Genomic DNA, 17,820 nt, shown 5'->3' on the forward strand with positions numbered 1-17,820 from the left:
CAATGCAAAAAAAAAGTGGATTCATCATCCATTTTTACGTACAACACGTGTCAAGTCGGAAACAACACTGCTACAGAGTGGTTTTGCAAAAATGCAACGAAATTGAGCAACAAGTGCATAATGCAGTATTGCTTGCAACTCGGGTGCCTTGTTCTCGGCCCTCCAAGACGCAGACAATGAAAGATCACTGCACCATTCTTAGCGCACACGTGCCCTTCGCTGACGAGATCCACGCTGGCACACAAGAGCGTTTCTTTTGCATTTTGAATTTGAACCGATTGCGTTTTCTCTGTCCCGCACGAAGTCAAAGCTACGACATCGTCATCGACAGGAAAGTGGAAGATCGGGCAGTTTATTTTCCTTTTCTTCTTGCGCTGATTCTTGTAAAACCAGTTTGAGACCCAGTTCTCTCTTCCAGCCACAAGAACGAGAATGGGACAAACAAAATACATCCTTCAAAGGTACGATCGATCTTTCTGCGCATTTTTTTTTTTTTACTTCGCGTTCCTCTTGGTTAACCTTTGCGTAGGTTGGCGCAAATTTTTTACGCACACTCCGGACTGCGCAAATCCTGTTTTCGGTTCAAACCCATTCAAACCAACACCGTGATAAAGTTCACAGTGGAAATGTTTCGCATTTTATTTTTATTTTGAGATGAACCATTGGTGCATACGTAGCATTCGATGGAGATTGATGAAAACCCGTCGCCGATCCGGTTAGAGAGATTCGATGAAGTTTCGATTTCATAATCGGTTGATCTTTCAGCGTAAGCGCGTAAGTTGGAGGAATCTACAGCACGATGGTTTATTATATGCTTTGGATCATATCTCGTTGCGTTTATGTTTCAATCAACGATAATGATCGGATCCTCGATCTACTGGCAATGGGCAACCCTAAAAGGCCTATACAAACATTATGCGCGGGTTGAATGGAACGCATTGCTCTTCTCATAAAAGCATAAGAAAACATTGACGAACCAAAAAAGGGCCACACAAGCCGGGTCATTTGAAACTGGCCGGGTGCCGTGCAATTGATCGAGCTTACGTAAGTAAAAATGCGTTCGGTTTCTCGAGGGAGGAGATTGCAGATTTTATGCTCGGACGAGGCGATTCCATCGACGAACCGCGGCGACAGACTAATCGACGTTAACTGTATATTTTATGACGATTTGAGTCTCCTCTCCAGCTCTCCTCTCGGGGTGGCGCGAGGCGAGCGTAGCGGGATTTAAAACGAAAACAAAGCGCACAGATTTCCTCAGCATATGCCTTTCGTGGGAGGGTGAAGGGGAGGAAGTAGTGTTATGCTACCCCGCCCTTCTTGGCGGTGACCTGAGGACCGGAGCGCACAGTACAATGCTCGTGGAACGCTTTGGAACGCGAACCGCACAGTTGTATGGCCTCGGATAAGTGCCAACCCGCCCCTCCGCTCGGTGGGGATGTGGGGGTGGCAAGAACGAAACGGATGGTCATTGGCATAACCAGCGGATGGTCGGGGGTTGCCGTTGGCGATTTGCTGGAACTCGTACAGTGATTGACGAATAACGGAGCCACATTAAAACTTCTTCAAACTGTACAACAATATCACGACCATTTTTTTAAAATAAGAAATATATTCATTTCCAACAAACCGTTTTATTTAACATGCTTTATTAGTTGGAAGTTTAAGTGTTTGATATTATCAGGTCTACAACAAAGCTGACTAAATGCTCACGTTAAAGTTCTTCAAGGCACAGGTTACTTTTCCTCATCACAGATAACTCCAAAAATTAAATTTAAAAATGTAATCTTGATTTGGAATTAAGATTTACAATATACTTATAGCTATGTTCCCATTATAGTAACATCATGTGTGAAATCGCATTTCTTCCTTTCCATCGTACATTTATCACCTGTTCAAATCGTTTGTTCGAAAAATGGACCAGAGGTAGAATTACATTGAGCTCGTCCTAAAAGCAGCAGGATGTCCCTTTTCAAGGATGTTTTGTTTTGTTTTGTTATTTTTCGTCATTTACTGTACCTGACGATCGCACAAAAACGCACACCTAAAAGCCACCTGAAAAAGGGCAGCTTCCATCCCGGTCCCGCACGTGTGTTGCCCGGGCTCGTTCCGTCTCCATTGCAATGTCCACGGCACTCCTACAAACGACACACGAATCAGGTTCGACGAGGATGGAGACGGCGTCGGGGTCGCCGCCATCGAAGGGTAGAGGAAAACTGAAAGTTTGCTCAACACACCGCACCGCAGAGCCCGACCGCGGGTTTGGGTCCGCTGGACGCGCCATTCTCTCGCGTGACTTCGCTAGCGATGGCTGTCCGTGACGCTGGCGGTGGCTGCGATCGCCGTTCGTGAAGTTTAAACCGTCCTAAACGTGTGACTGCTGCTGCTGTGTAAACCATCGAGTGATCACTATTAGCAGTAGGTGAAGGTTGCGTGAAATCAAACCGGAAGGTCGTGATCGAGTGATTGCCGTTGCATGGAAATTGATATGCTCGCGTATATCACCACACATCAAAGTGACGATTTAAACGTGCCTTCGAAATGACATTTTAATTGTCATAGCTTGCTTCAGTGGCTTACTCGGTAACCATTTAAAAAAAAAACAAAGCAATCTATTAAAAAGCATAGCGACCTATGCACCATCCGCAGACCCCAAAGTCTGCCGAAAGTCGTGGTGTGCGTATGAGTGAAAGAAAAACAAAGCGATAAAAAGGACGGAAAAGCGCGCGCGATCATTAAAAAAAAACCCACCACAAACCGTGGATAAGAAGAAAGCAAAGCACAAATACCTGTTTTTGGGATGCTGCGATCGCAAAGTGGATCTGGCCAAAACGGGGAACCGAAAACCCCGGCAGGATTTGTGGAGTGAAAGCAAGTGACGCAAAGGTATACAAAAAAAATAAATAAATAAAAAAGCAAACGAAAATATTCAAGTGGAAAGGAGTTTTTAAAACAAACAAATAACAACCACGTGCAGGGAAGTAAATGGCCAAACAAGTGACGATGTGAAGTGAAGTGGATGCGCGCAAAATTATTTGGCTTAACTTCGGGGAAGTTTGTTGAGTGCGAATAAATAAAAATCGAAAAAATTGGTGGCAGCAGTTGACCAAGTCTGGCGAGAAAGTGCAATGGACCCACTGTCCAACCGCAGCCGAAAGAACATATTATCGCTCAACAGCGAACGGACGGCGACGTCAGTAACCGGTATGGCGACTCATCTACATCCCCTTCGGCAACATCAGTCCCAACCGCACCAACAGCAGCCACAGAATCATCACCTGAATCATCATCTGAACCACCATCATCACCTTCAGCATCGGCTGTCCACTTTGCCGGGGCAAATTGGGGGTACACAGCAACACCTGCTCGCGGACCAAGTGCCGGGAGGACCACCGCAGCAGCGTCCCGTTTCACCTACGCCCGCCGTGGCCATCAACCACCACCAGCCGGACGGACATCATCTTCATCATCAGCATCACCAGCATCCACATCTCCAGCAGCACATCGATGGACTGCCGCAAGCCTTTGTGGCCGCCATGCGCACCCTGTTCGACATCATGGACGACCGGAAAACTGGTTTCGTGCGGCTGGCCGACATCGAGGAGCGCTGGCAGGACGACGGTTCGAAAGGTCTCCCGAGTGGGGTCATCGACAGCCTGCGAAAGGTGACGCCTCCAAATGGGTTGCTTTCGTTCGAGCGTTTCTGTGGCGGACTCAAGATATGTCTGCTGCGTAATCAAGCCACCGTCGGTCATGGCGTTCCATCTCCTTCCTCGTCGCCAGCCTCCCGAGCTGATATCGAACGGGAACTAAAGGGTCCGATGGGTAAACTGTCCCTTTCGCGTCCACCGTCGGCGCCACTGCTCGACCTGGACACCGGGAGTAGCGCAGGATCGTCCGGATCGTTGGGCAACAAACTGCCCTCCCTTGGGACAAGCACGTGGTCGAACGCGGGACCGCTCAACACGGCCACGGTGCGACCGAACAATGCCATGCCGGCCCAGAAAACGCTCAGCATGCCGCAGCTGCTTGGGTCCGATCCGGATCTCGATCTGGAACCACCACCGATCATTCTTCCCGGTGCTTTCGGTCCACCGAAACCGCCACGGGTTTCACTCAACCTCGGCGACCGAGGACACCAGCAGCAGCAGCAGCAGCAACAACAACTACATCATCACCATGGTCTTCTTCACCACCAGCTTCCCCCCAGCAGCACCGGCGGAAGTTCCAGCATCGACAAGGCGGAGATACGGAACGCGCTGCAAAACTGGCAGATGTCGCTGCTGATGGGTGAAGCTGGTGGTGACAAGAGTGGTGGAGATAAGGGTGGGATGCGGGCACCACTGGCCCGTGGGTCAGCCGACGGTCAAACGGATCTATCCACCTCATCCCCTTCGCTACAGTCCATCCATCAGCTCGACGGAGGTCGCCTCACCGTCGGTGGTGGCCTCTACCAGAAGAAGCAGCCCGGTTCGGCTGGACGAAGAAGGGAACCACGTCGGCACACGCTGCAGAACGGCGTCGACTACAATATGCTCAAGCGCCTGAAGCAGATCGAGCAGGAAAAGGACATCCTGCTGCAGGGCCTCAGTGCGGTCGAAAAGACACGCGAGTGGTATCTGAAGCAGCTGGCGGCGGTGCAGGAGAAGATTCGCTACCTCGGTCGCCCCGGTTCCCACATGGTAAGTTGTGGACAGAATGAGAGAGAGAGAAGAATAGAGAGAAAACAGTTCGTCCCATTGGGCGGAAAATTGATCACGCTGCTAGTTTAAGCACGTTTACCCGGAGGCCTTTCCGGTTGTGGTAAATGGGGCTTTTTGGACTTAACTGGCCAGTTTGAAGTTGATGTTAAGCAGAGGACAATTATCTTATTTGAAAGGAAATATCCGCAGGTATCGCTCGAAGCTTGCAGAGTAAACAATTAGCAATGGTTAATTTTTGCTTTCGGCGTACAATTACTGCTTTTGAAAGGAAAGTTAAATGAAAGGTTCCGAATTGAACTCATTTGAGCAATAATGCTGAAAATAAACTTACAACAATCGTCTTCCACGATGTCTTAAACCCTTTTTAAACGATTTCACTTAACTAATTTAGTCAAGTCATGTTACCATGACAACGCAAAACATTTTGTAAAGGTCCTTTGATTTTGTGATATTTACTAACCGATACGGTTAGTTGCAATTTCTGGTTTCAACAGGCGTCCTCACATGCGATTTATACCTTTGCAAATAGCATCCCAAGTAGTTATTACTATTTAGAAATCTGAACATTAGTTCTCTTAATAAAAGATAAATTTATTTCTAACGAACTATCAAGAAAGTTGACTTACCGATGGCAAATTTTTGTTCCTCAATTTTCACAGGAAACCTGGACAGAAACGCACCAAGAACGGCTTGATCTGCAGCGTGCCCGCGTCCTAGAAGTGAACCGCCATCTGATGATGCTGGCCGAAAGCTGGGAACGCGGCGGGTTTCCCATGCACATGAATCTTGCGCTCCGGCCACTTCCGGGCACGCTCGGTGTTGGATCACCGTATGCGCCCCATCATCCAATGCAGCGCCCTCAGTCCCAGTCGACACCAAACATGCCACCACCGGCGGTACCGCCTCCACCGGCATCCGGAAGTTACCAACCCGCACCACCACATCACCATCTTCAACAACAAGCACAACAATCACAACAGCAGCAGCAACCGGAAATGGTTAACCATTTGAAGCAGCAAAATCATCAGCTGGTCGAGGAGATTAATCAGAAGAACGAAAAGCTGTCCCTGCTGGAGCGGGAAAAGGCGGCACTGATCCGGGAGCTGCTGCAGGTGCAACGTGCGAACCGGGCGAGCAGCATGATATCGAACACGGAGGAGATGGTGTTTTAGTTCGACGATCGAAGATGTACCGTAGCGTTGGTGGCACGTTATTTTTTATTTGTTTGGAATTAAGCGACCTGGTGCCATTAGGTTTTGCAACGCGATTTAAAAGATTTCCTCCCCAAACGCTAGTCATGAGACAAATCGAACAGACCTCAGACAGAGTGTGTAACAGTGATTTGAAAATTGTGTGGATAGCATGACGAATTGAAGCGACGATCGCTGACTTTTGTCTCTCGCTAGGACATGATTTTCTTTCATAAATCAAAAGAATACAAGCTACATTTACGTACAATGTACAATAAAATTATGTTTAAAATCAAATATGACTATGAGTTTTTAAAAGGTTGGCCACAAATTGTGCGCAATAAAGCACTTTGATTCAGTACAAAATGCGATAGATAAAGTGTTGCATCTATGCTCTATTGAATGTGAAATTGTTCATTTACTTTTAATCGTCTGTTTCTGAAGCGTGTCCCAGTTGACTCCATTGTGGGGTAGATCACTTCGAACGAACGGTGATATCCACGCCAGATACCACCGGTTACCGAGCACCATCCGAATGTTCTCCCCTGGCCCCATGTCATACTCGGGGGCCTTTCGCTCATGTACGACTGCCCCGGATAGGATGAGCCGCCCGTGATAAACTAGCAGCACTCCGGTGAACATAACGCCAACCATGTTAATGAGGTAGATCACCAGATAGTACTGCTTGGTCGAGATGTCGATCATCAGCATGGCCAGGGGAAAAACGATCTTCACCAGTGATGTCCAGTTGCGGAACTCCTCGCCGCGTACGAACCAGAGGAAATAATTGTTCAGTACACTCGCGTACAACGTCGAAACGAACAGATACGCTATAAACATGATGAAGTAGCGGTGGTTTTTGTGACCAATGCAGCAACCGGTGAAAACGCAATGATGGTCCCGTTTGAGGATGCACGTACGGCAGCTTGCACAGTGCCAGGAACGCGGTGGCGCTAGGAACTCGCACGTCGCGCACACATGCCATGTCTTCGAGCCAAGTCCGGCACCACCGCTGGCAATGTTCGGTGGGGCTGGGATCAGCTCGGTCGAGCTGCTGGTGTCGCAGAGGACCGTTGCCAGCATGTGTGCGGTCACGTTGAACAGCAACAGGACGGCAGGAATGAAATGCACCCAATTGTACACGGAGTCCGCACCATGGATACCCGGAATGACGACGTACACTTCGAACCAAAACGTTACCGGAATGATGCCGGCCATGAACGTTGTAGCCACGGCATCTTGTAGCGTACGCGGGAGTATATGTTTCCTTATTTTCATCGTTCCAAAAATGTAAAATTATCCTACACTTTTATTTCAGGTACCAATCAACACCACTGTAAACAACAAATCCCGGTTTTGACAAACAGATTCAACCAAGGTGGCTCTAGGAAAGCTGAACCTTATCACGGCACCAAGATGACTTAAAGAAAGGTGTGATTTGACAATCGTGATCAAGTCATGTTTTTATTTTTAATTTGCCGGTTATTTTATCAGCGACAAACGTGTTTTACTACAAAAATATGGCTTTTTCAAATCGTGATTGGTAACCTGTGTTTTCTCTCCATCAAGTGACGCGGTTTTCTTATTTGGTAAGACGTTTATTTCATCTTCATCGTTGTTTCAGTTATGTTACATTAATTGCGCATTTAAAATTAAAACGAACTTATCAAACAGTGGGAGGAAAGTTCAGTTGCAACATTTTGGAACCCCGCAACGTGACGGGAACCTATAATTTTGTTTTCTGCTGGTAGATTCTGGAATCTAGCTCTGCACTATCTGTGTTAGTATCCACGGACATAAGGGATGATTACATAAATGGTAGCTGTATTGAAAAAACGCTTCACTTCGTTCCTATCTGCATGGCACTTTGTGGCTTACTCAACCTCCTACCCTAGGACAAAAAAAAACATGGTTTGGCAGTTTTCCGTTATTTTCTTGCGCACGCATTTTGGTTCGCGGTTCTATCTAATGGATCACAAAGTTGGAACATTTAAAGATTGCACCCTTTTCATTTTCTTGCCACCGAAACAGGGCAGGATAGTGCATTTTACTTTGCTTGAATGCTTCGCTATGGTTGGTTTAGATGAAGGATCAAGAAGCAGCGATACAACACATGCGTAGAATTCCAAAAACCCGGAGTGAACACTTTGGCGACGTATGGGAAAGCTCCTAATCTGCGCACATTTAATAATTAGCGTATTTATCGTCTAACTACAGGAAGTTTTTATATCGCTGCGTACGCGCCACAATATCGAGTTTTCAAGAGCTAGAACCACTATGCTTACTAGGTTGGTGCACGGTCTATGAATGCTGTTGGCACTGGGTTCAATAATTTGTTTACGTGAGAACCATTTCAGTAAACTTCTAATGCTGGGAAGGAAGAGTAATGGGCATTTTTGGTACTGTATTAAATTCGAATATTCGTCAAAGAAGTCTGATCGACAACAGAGGCAAACACAGGGCGTACGATCACCGGCAGAGGGCATACGTGGGGCAAATAGCCAGCAGGGCTACGATATGTAGTCGATTGTGTTTCAAAAAACAATCGACCCAATCGGTAGGAACGCCCAGGGCCCAGTAGGTAGACAGAAAAGAAGAAGAGCGAGACATGAACATAAAAAAAACGGAAGCATGTAGAGGAGATAGCGAGAGAAAGAGTGAGAGTTTGGGGAAGTGAGTGTTTGTGAGGAGGAGGAGGGGGGAGGAAAGTCGACCAAAATAAAGTTAACGTAAAGTTCTACATGATCCCTCTTAAGGACGACGCATGCACACTTGGCATCGCGATACTCGGGAGAGTAAGTTGCCAGCCTTGATCGTTTGCTGTTCCGGCCGCTGGAACTGTTGGTGATCCTCGATCGTCGCCATCCAGAAAGAGGTTTGCGTCTCATAGTAATGGCAGTGACCCTTGCCTCCGTTGCACTCGATGAACGGAGTGGCTCGGAAGTCCTCCAGACACGAACCGGATCCGGATAGTGACTGTCCGCCGCCTCCATGACCCACGGCCGTGTGCTGTGAAGAAGAGATAGAGAGAGGGAGAGAATATGTAATTTTAACCGCAAGATTCTTGTCTCGAAATTGTCTATAGGGAACTTACCATGAGGAAGCTGTAACCAATCCACATACTCTCCCATCCGTTCGGGCAGTTGGGAATGTGAAGGGATTGACTGTGGACGGCGATGACATTCGCCGGGGCCTCACACACCGTACACCGGGAGATGTACGGTCGCATCTCGTTTTCGGAGACCGGCATCATCGGAATCGGCGCGGTCGTCGATAACCAGAACGTCCGGTCGTTACGTGAAGCGTAGTTGCACACGTTATTCTGTCCGCAGGACAAGATCGGCAGTGTAGAGAACTTGCGTACACATGAGCCGGCCGATCCGAGGTCTTGGTTGTGTGGGAAGTCGTTGCCGTCCACATACAGGAGCGAGTAGCCGTCCCACAGTTTCAGGTGGCCCGGTTCGCACACCGGAATATCCTCCGTCTGGCTGTGGCGCACGACCAGGATACCGGACCAGTACGGCGTTGATTCGCAGTCACGACCCGGCTCACCCTTTGGTCCTGGAAGACCAGGCGCTCCGTCGCGTCCAGGACGTCCCTCGAGACCAACGTCTCCACGAAGTCCTTGAAGACCCCGGGCACCGTCGAAACCGCGCAGACCCATCTCACCTGGTACACCAGGAGCTCCAGGAATGCCTGGCGGTCCTGCCAATCCAGGCAGTCCCTTGTCACCTTTCTGGCCATTGTATCCCGGCGGTCCTGGAGGTCCCTTGCGCTGCGGCGGGAGTTGCGGTGTCTCTCCCTTCTGACCCTTCTCTCCCGGTGGTCCGGATAGACCGGCCATTCCCGGTAGACCCCGGTCACCCTTTTCACCTCCCAAGCCCGGAAGTCCGGCTACGCCCTCCAATCCTGGCAGACCACGTTCACCCTTGAGTCCCTGCGGGCCATTCATTCCGTTCAGTCCATCGCGTCCCCGTTCGCCCTTGTCACCCTTAGGTCCAAGGAAGCCAGGAGGTCCCTGGTCACCCTTTTCACCCTGCGATCCCGGAAGGCCACGCTGCCCTGGAGCACCTGGGAAACCATCCTTACCCGGTCGTCCGACCAGACCAGTGTCACCTCGGTCGCCCTTTTCACCTTGACGTCCAAGCGGTCCCGGAGGTCCAGGAGGTCCGGTCGGTCCGGGAAGACCCGCGATACCCTTGTCACCCTTTTCGCCCGTCAGACCTGGCGGCCCATCGCGACCCGTCTTACCTGGCCGTCCCGGAAGACCCTTTTCGCCCTTCACCACTGGGCAAGTGTCACCCTTTTCGCCGAGCGGTCCCATGTCTCCCTTCATACCCGGCAGTCCGTTCAATCCTGGCGGTCCCGGAAGTCCGGGCAGACCCTGGAAACCGGCCTCACCCTTCACGCCCATCTCACCCGGTAGTCCTGGTGCTCCGACCTTTCCAGGGCGTCCAACCGCGCCTGGGAAACCTGGCTCTCCCTTGTCTCCCTTGATGGCGCTAACTGTCGCTGAAGGTCCCGGAGTTCCTGGAAGTCCTCGGTCTCCCTTAAGACCCACCAAACCGACAGGTCCGGTGAGACCCTGGTCACCCTTTTCTCCTCGCTCGCCGCGTTCACCGATACGTCCTGGTTCACCCTTGAAGCCCTTTTCGCCGTCGTAGCCTCGCGGTCCCATTGGGCCTTCGACACCAGGCAGTCCATCCACGCAAGGTGCTCCGGGGATACCGGGCAGACCGGTCATACCCTTATCACCCTTGACACCGGGGAATCCGGGCACGCCCATGTCACCCTTGACACCGTTCAGGCCGGGGAATCCATTGATGCCAGTCAATCCAACGTCACCCTTTTCGCCCTGCGGACCCGGACGACCGTAGCCGGGAACGCCAGCGTCTCCCTTCGGTCCCGTCGGTCCCGCGAGTCCCGGAAGTCCATCGTTTCCGCGCAGTCCTGGTACACCTGGCTCTCCCTTCTGACCCTTCTCCGACGCTGCTCCCGGCTCTCCAGGAGGACCTTCCGGTCCTGAGTAACCCTTGTCGCCCTTCTCACCGCCAAGTCCTGGGAGGCAAGCGGGACCCGGTAGACCGGAAAGACCTTTGTCTCCCTTCGGTCCAAGTAAACCAGGTGGACCAGACGGTCCCGGAAGTCCCTTGATGCCGATTTCACCTCGATCTCCTTTCTCACCTGGTTCACCCTTCGCGCCCTGTGGACCCCGCATACCCTGTATACCCGGCAGACCCATCATACCCTTGTGTCCCTTGAAGCCCTTCAGTCCATCGTTACCCGCCTGGCCGGTCTCTCCCTTCTGTCCTGGCAGTCCAATCACACCTGGTGCACCGACGTCTCCCTTCAATCCCGGGAGTCCCTTAACGCCATCCATTCCAGGTCTTCCGGGTGCTCCCGTATGTCCTGCAGGGCCAGCGGGACCCGGTTCACCCTTGGGGCCAACCTCTCCCGGAAATCCTGGCTGTCCAGGAACTCCTGCGTCACCCTTCTCGCCTGGATAGCCAACCGATCCGGGCAGTCCAGGATCGCCTCGATCGCCCATGCCTCCTCGATCGCCTTTCGGTCCCCGGAAACCAGTGTTACCCTTCGGTCCCGGTGGGCCAACCATCGACAGACCCGGATCTCCCTTAGAACCCTTCGTACCGGGCATTCCGGGAGTTCCGGGCATACCATCACGTCCTGGCGAGCCTGGTGGCCCCACCGGTCCCGTGTTACCCTTCTCACCGCGATTACCAGTCAAACCACGAGGACCTACCGGTCCCGGAGCGCCCGGTGGACCCGCATTTCCTGGAAGTCCTGTCCGTCCCTGCAGGCCCATTTCACCCTTATCGCCTCGCTCACCATGCACACCCGGTGCACCTTTCTCACCCTGAGGTCCTGGAGGCCCGCGAATGGCATCCATAATGTTCTGGGCTATATCGGCACACTTACCCGGCTCTCCCTTCAACCCGGCGTAGCCCTTATCACCCTTATCGCCCGTGTAGCCTACGTTGCCCTTAAGACCCGCTTCTCCCTTAATCGTCTGCCCATGTCGTCCGGGGAGACCATCCTTTCCTGGTGCTCCCGGCATTCCATCGACACCCATTTCACCAGGTCGTCCCTTTTCACCCTTTAGACCGGGTAGGCCCGGCTTGCCTTCAGGTCCTACTGGTCCACTGTAGCCCTTCTCGCCCTTGACGCCTACCAGACCCCTCTCGCCCGTATCACCCTTGTCTCCCTTGATTGGCTTGAGCTGATCTAACGATATCTCCGCATCACGGCCTGGTTCTCCGGAAGGTCCTGGTGGTCCAAGCAGACCCGGCTCACCCTTCGGTCCTGGTTCTCCTCGCTGGCCCAGTGGTCCATCGTCGCCCGGTACTCCAGGGTAGCCTCGTTCACCCGGCGCTCCACTCACACCCGGACGTCCCGGTTCACCCGCATATCCGCGTTCGCCCTTGTCGCCCTTCAGGCCCGGTCGGCAGTCGGTACACCGTCCTCCAAGCTCTCCCTTCTGGCCACGCTCACCCTTGGTCCCTGGAAGTCCTGGTCGGCCCGGTTCTCCCTTCTCGCCATCGCGACCTGGCATACCGGAGGCTCCGGGGCGTCCTTCTTTCGCGTCACCGGGTACACCCACGACACCCTTGAAGCCGCGTTCTCCTTTCTGTCCCTTCAGTCCGGGGAATCTGAATGGAAAATAAATGCACTCCATTACGGCACGTTTCTGAGTGGAAGCAGCTCAATGTACTTACCCTGCCATACCAGGATTACCCTTCGGTCCAGGTGCACCAATTCCGGGCAGTCCAGGTTCACCGCGAAGTCCTTCCTGTCCGGGCTGTCCGGGGTATCCTCGCAGTCCCATCGGTCCTGGCATGCCAACCGATCCGGGTTCACCCTTGTCTCCCTTGTCACCAGGCATACCCTCGGGACCGGGCCGTCCTGGCAATCCTTGGCCTCCCTTCGGACCCATCTGGCCTCGTTCACCTTTTTCGCCTTCGAATCCATCCATACCTTTCGGTCCCGGTGGGCCTTCGTAACCACGGGGTCCCTTCGGTCCCGGCGCTCCTGGGCGTCCTTCACCGCCACCGGGGGCTCCCGGAGGACCGGCAATACCTGGCTGGCCAGGGTAACCATCACGTCCGGCGTCTCCCTTCGGTCCGGTTGAACCCTTCAATCCGTGCAATCCTTCCGAGCCACGGTCACCTTTCTGTCCGGGGAGTCCTACCGGTCCAAAATTGCCATCACGCCCCTAAATGTAGGCAAACGGGATCAGCATGTTTAGTTTGTACAGCGACATCCAAAGGGCGCAATTCCTTTAGTTCTTATGCCAATCACTTACCCTAGGTCCTGGCTGTCCTGGAAGTCCTTTCTCGCCCTTGTGTCCACGATCACCGACCTGACCGCGGTCACCCGCCTGGCCCTTGTCACCCGGCCGTCCCGGTTCACCCGGTTCGCCTCGATCGCCCTTATCACCTTTCGGTCCGGTCGTTGTCGTCGAGCCCGACGCTTCGTACACCTCCTGGCCCTTGGCACCCTTCTCACCTTTAGCGCCCTTGATGCACTCGCCCTTGTCGCCGCGCTCACCCTTCACTCCCGGCAGTCCAGGCACACCTTTGTCGCCGGGCGTTCCCGGGTAACCGCGCACTCCCGGCTCTCCGACCGGTCCAGGCAGTCCCTCGAGGCCCTCCAGTCCTGGCTCACCCTTTTGACCCTTGTTGTAGTTCTCCGGGTGACGCGCCGGCTCACCCTTGTCACCCTTCGATCCGGGACTACCGGCATATCCGCGGGGACCAGGCGATCCAGCCAAACCGGGCAATCCGGGCAGTCCGTCCGTGCCATTGCAGCCATCGCGTCCGGGCAGGCCGGGTGTTCCCGGATTTCCGGGCACTCCATTCGTGCCAGGAATACCCGGGTAACCAGGTAAACCGTCCCGACCCCGGTCTCCCTTGGGGCCAATCAAGCCCATCGGTCCCGGCTCACCCTTCGAGCCCTTTTCGCCCGGCAGACCCTCCGATCCGGGGAACCCGCGAACACCCTTGCCTCCCTTCAGCCCGGCCGGACCGGGTAGGCCACGGTTGCCTTTCTCGGCGAAACATTTTGGCAAGCAGCAGCCGCCGGAAGTGCAGTTTTTCGATGGAGGGCCCTGGGGTCCGCTGGCAGGGTCTATGATGCTGTAGCTCGGATCGATCCGTGGTTGCGTGTGCCGTGGGTGATCCTCATCGGCACGTTTGAAAAGACCCACGCCGCCGGTGTTGGAGAGGTCCGACCAGAATTGCTACACATTTTGGGTAACAGAGGAAATTATGTAAAGAAAAATGGTTGAAAAAACCGTTCTTAAATAGAGGGATTTTGAAACAAATGTCGTTACACATTTCACATAAGTTTATTAGTCCTCGATGAATGGTAATCATCAAAAAGGAAACAAAACAAAGGAGTTAGAAACTAAAACAAAGCAGTTAGAAGAACGAAGAAACTAAAAAAATTTAACATGTCTTTAAAACGCTTAATTGTTTTAACAGGTTTGTGTACAATATTTTTAAAGGCAAATTTGTAGCTATGAACACATTTTTAACCAATTTAAACACTCAATAATAATAATAATAATTTCAAACTCACCGCATATGTTAGTTGTCCAAACCAAATTATCAATGAGGTAGTAATTAACCTGCAATGGTAAACAAATAAATTTTCATATGATCAATTCAGTAACACTTTGTTGTTAGTATCATAAATTTACTCTTTAAAGCTAAGTTGGGGGCTGGGAGCGAATCTTTCATTCACACCAAGGCAAGGCGTCATTATCAAAGGGAGCGCTAAAACCGTCTTAGCACGCAACGCTACACAACGGAACGCATGGCCCGGCGGTCTTATCGGACCTTCCTGATAGCCTTTCGCTCTATTCCTCCGTCGTTTGTCGTTCGCTGAGGATGTGCTCCGGCTGCGGGATGTGACGCAACGTCCCGAGGCGTTCTTGAGCTTTTGGTTTTTGTTTTTCACTTTCTGGGTCGCAAGTGAAGACGTTCAGGAAGTGGCTCAAGATATGGCCCGTTCCGGCTTCGTTCTTGAGCTCGCCTTTGTCGCCATTAATGAGGGGGGTTTGGGAAACCGGCGCTTCCGAACCCGATCTTGTGCAGAATTAGATAAAACACCATTGTTTTGGTTCAATGACCGTCTCTCGAAGAAGTCGTGAAGAAAATGATTGTAAGGACATCTTTTCGTTTAGGATGGGTTTTTGGTGCTTTTTGAAAGGGATTTAGAGTGTAATGAAAATGTGGTAAGCAATTATTACCATCTTATAATTGGGTTTATAAATCAACAGAAGAAGCAATAAATTAAAAATTTTCTATAATCATAAATTTCCTTGTATCAGAATGTCAACAAAACTGAATTATTTATATGTGTCATGTCCTACTTGATCAGCTAATAAATTTTTATTTTAAATTCCAATTAAGATTAAGAAAGACAAACAAAAACCAGTTCAAAAAATGGAAATGAAATACTAAATACAATAAACGAAACTTCCGTAATAACTTACTGATCAAAACGGATAGTGAACCAAATGAACGACAGAGTCAATTTTTATTTAATTTATAAGGATACCATCCACTCAGACAGTTGTATTCAATTTTGTATAGAATTCGACATGACTTTTTCGTGTTAGCTCGACCAGTCACCGTTTTTAGTGTTTTGGGAGGTACGTCATAAGATTCTACAGTATTGTGTCATGCTTTCTCAAGTATAATGTTACAACTAATAATATACTTCAATGATTGGAAATATAGCGAGATACACAGGTTAAAATGTAACATACTCTAACAGCATGGAAACAACCAAAATCCGTGCTCTACTCATCAAATAGCATCGTTAAGCTTAAAATTTCCCAAGCAGCCATTGAATATAACTTTGGCACATTCAGCGTAATCCGACCGAGCGCCGCAAGGGAAAGGAGTGAAGTCCCCCCTAACGAAGCCAAATGCTTTCCATCCCGTCGGATCAGCACAATGGGAAATCGTGGACAAAATATCAACTTATCCCAAGGGTGGCAGAACCAATTTACCGAAAAGTTCCAACACTCAAACACAAGAAATGTCTTTCACACTATCGCTTACCATTTTATTCGGGTCCCCATCGCGATGGTGGCCCTTACGGCTCAGCCCTCAGGGAAAAGGGCCGATGTCGAGCGTACGACTAGCAGTGAGTATAAGCCAGCTTCGGGCTGCAAAAGGGTTGCGCGATGAGGAAAAGCTTTCCTCCGAGCGGCTTAAACACTGTGCTGCACCTTAGCTAGCCCCACACGTATAACTTGACACTTGTTAAAACACTTCCTTGGATCACTTCCTCGTCCTTCTATGGCACAATTTTGCACCGGTTCAATCGATATCACAAGAACTGTTTCGTTCACTTTGGCGTTCGCAAGCCTTCCGGCAGGGGTCGAGCGAGGGTCTACTGATTTCGAACGTATTTTCCTGGCAAGAAAATTCACGTGAAAATGGCACTGGGATTGTCCACTGGGAGTCGGGTACGGAAAGAGAAAATATCATTAGTAGGAGGCAGGAAAACAGCCACCAAACTAAATAACTTCACTTTATAAGGAATGTAAATTAATTTTCATGTCGCGGTCAATTTTTTCAAACTTTTTTTCCATTTCAAAACCCCTATTTTTACTAAAAATATTACTTCAAGTTTTTGTTAGTCTGATCATCTTCAATTTCGGCTCCCATTACCAAACATCTTTTAAAAATGTGACGATTTTCATAAAATAGACATATTTTACACGTTTTGATAATTCAGTTGAATATTTTCTAGGGCCGTAAAATTGTTTGAAAAGATCCAGTAAAAAATCCTCCACCTAACAAATCCACATAAAACTCAAACACGGCTCGGAAAAATCACTAAAACAACGGTTTTTAATTTTGTTTTTCGTTTCAAATCCACAGAACATGGAACTTTTTCGATCCGGACGGTCACGTAAAATCACGATAACATGATGAGCGCCGGACGGACGACCGAAGGCAAATCCGCGCAAACACGATCTCCCGACGCGCAGCGAGAATTCACAAAACTCTGGAGCCATCGCGAAGGAAAACGCTGGAAAAGCGGGCGTACGGTTACACGATCCTTCCTACGATCGGGGCCCCCTCTTTCACTGCACACTTGGTCGCGCGTGTCGGTGTGGGAAAGGGCGGCGGATCCGTCCGCACCGTTGGGTGGGCAAGGAATGAAAAAAGAAAAACACGGGAAGAAAAACCACACTAGAAGCACAGAGAGTAGAGGAGCAAAAAATGTGTCCAAGTGCCTCACTGGGTCGGGAGCACACCAGCACCGGGGCCTTTAGAGAAGTGGACGGGACCAGCTACCGATCCAGCGCGTCCGATCGTTCACACTGTACTGACTTGGCCACCGTTCGGGGCTATTTTCTCGAGCTCTTCCGTGCGCGCGGATGCGCGATCGAGCGATCCGGTCGCGGATCGGGTCGCGTTCGGCTCGCGCTCGGCCCGGTTCGAGGGCGCGGGACCGTGCGGATCGTGGTGGTGGACGGGATGCTGGCCGGGCCCGAACCGCAGGACCTCTGTGCGCGCTGGCTTGAGCGTGAGGCCGTGCAGGCCGCGCCGTTTAGTAGCGGTTCGAACGTTCAGAACATTCGATCGGAGCGCGCGTGTTGCTTGGTGTCCAGCGAAAACCCCGGGGCCCGGGTTCGTGTTTTCCGTACGCGGCGCTCGCGACTTGTTTTTTTTTTTGCTTGACGTGAATTTCCCGAGCCGAACACTTTCTCCCGCGTGGCACGTGTTGATCCTTCCGTGCGAGGAAGGATTCGCGATCATCGTGTTATAGTTCCTTTCTTTGTCGAAAACCCGGTGAAAATCCTCGGCCCTTTCCTGCGCCATTCGTGTTGTGCATGTGTACCGGTGTAGATCCGGAGTGGCCGGGAGTTTGAAGTGAGAGTAGAC

At 51.0% G+C, this 17,820-nt stretch overlaps 3 protein-coding genes across 3 annotated transcripts; 1 reads left to right on the forward strand and 2 right to left on the reverse strand.

The window, feature by feature from the left end:
* The first annotated feature begins 2,218 nt into the window (after nt 1-2,218).
* On the forward strand, nt 2,219-6,070 carry LOC131263073 (uncharacterized). The gene is made up of 2 exons (XM_058265220.1): nt 2,219-4,679; nt 5,360-6,070. Exons 1-2 carry the CDS (start codon nt 3,126-3,128, stop codon nt 5,870-5,872), a joined length of 2,067 nt encoding a protein of 688 aa, XP_058121203.1. The 5' UTR covers nt 2,219-3,125; the 3' UTR covers nt 5,873-6,070.
* A 129-nt stretch (nt 6,071-6,199) lies between these two features.
* Nucleotides 6,200-7,199, reverse strand: LOC131263074 (probable palmitoyltransferase ZDHHC24). The gene has a single exon (XM_058265221.1). The coding sequence runs from the start codon at nt 7,166-7,168 to the stop codon at nt 6,305-6,307; it is 864 nt and encodes a 287-aa protein (XP_058121204.1). The 5' UTR covers nt 7,169-7,199; the 3' UTR covers nt 6,200-6,304.
* A 1,442-nt stretch (nt 7,200-8,641) lies between these two features.
* On the reverse strand, nt 8,642-16,001 carry LOC131267764 (collagen alpha-1(IV) chain). Its single transcript, XM_058270719.1, has 6 exons — nt 15,982-16,001; nt 14,489-14,537; nt 13,212-14,147; nt 12,625-13,121; nt 8,985-12,558; nt 8,642-8,899 (listed from the first exon to the last, which is right to left on the reverse strand). Exons 1-6 carry the CDS (start codon nt 15,999-16,001, stop codon nt 8,642-8,644), a joined length of 5,334 nt encoding a protein of 1,777 aa, XP_058126702.1.
* Between the last annotated feature and the right edge of the window lie 1,819 nt (nt 16,002-17,820).

Source organism: Anopheles coustani, chromosome 2, assembly GCF_943734705.1.
Source record: "Anopheles coustani chromosome 2, idAnoCousDA_361_x.2, whole genome shotgun sequence".
Classification (NCBI taxonomy): domain Eukaryota; kingdom Metazoa; phylum Arthropoda; class Insecta; order Diptera; family Culicidae; genus Anopheles; species Anopheles coustani.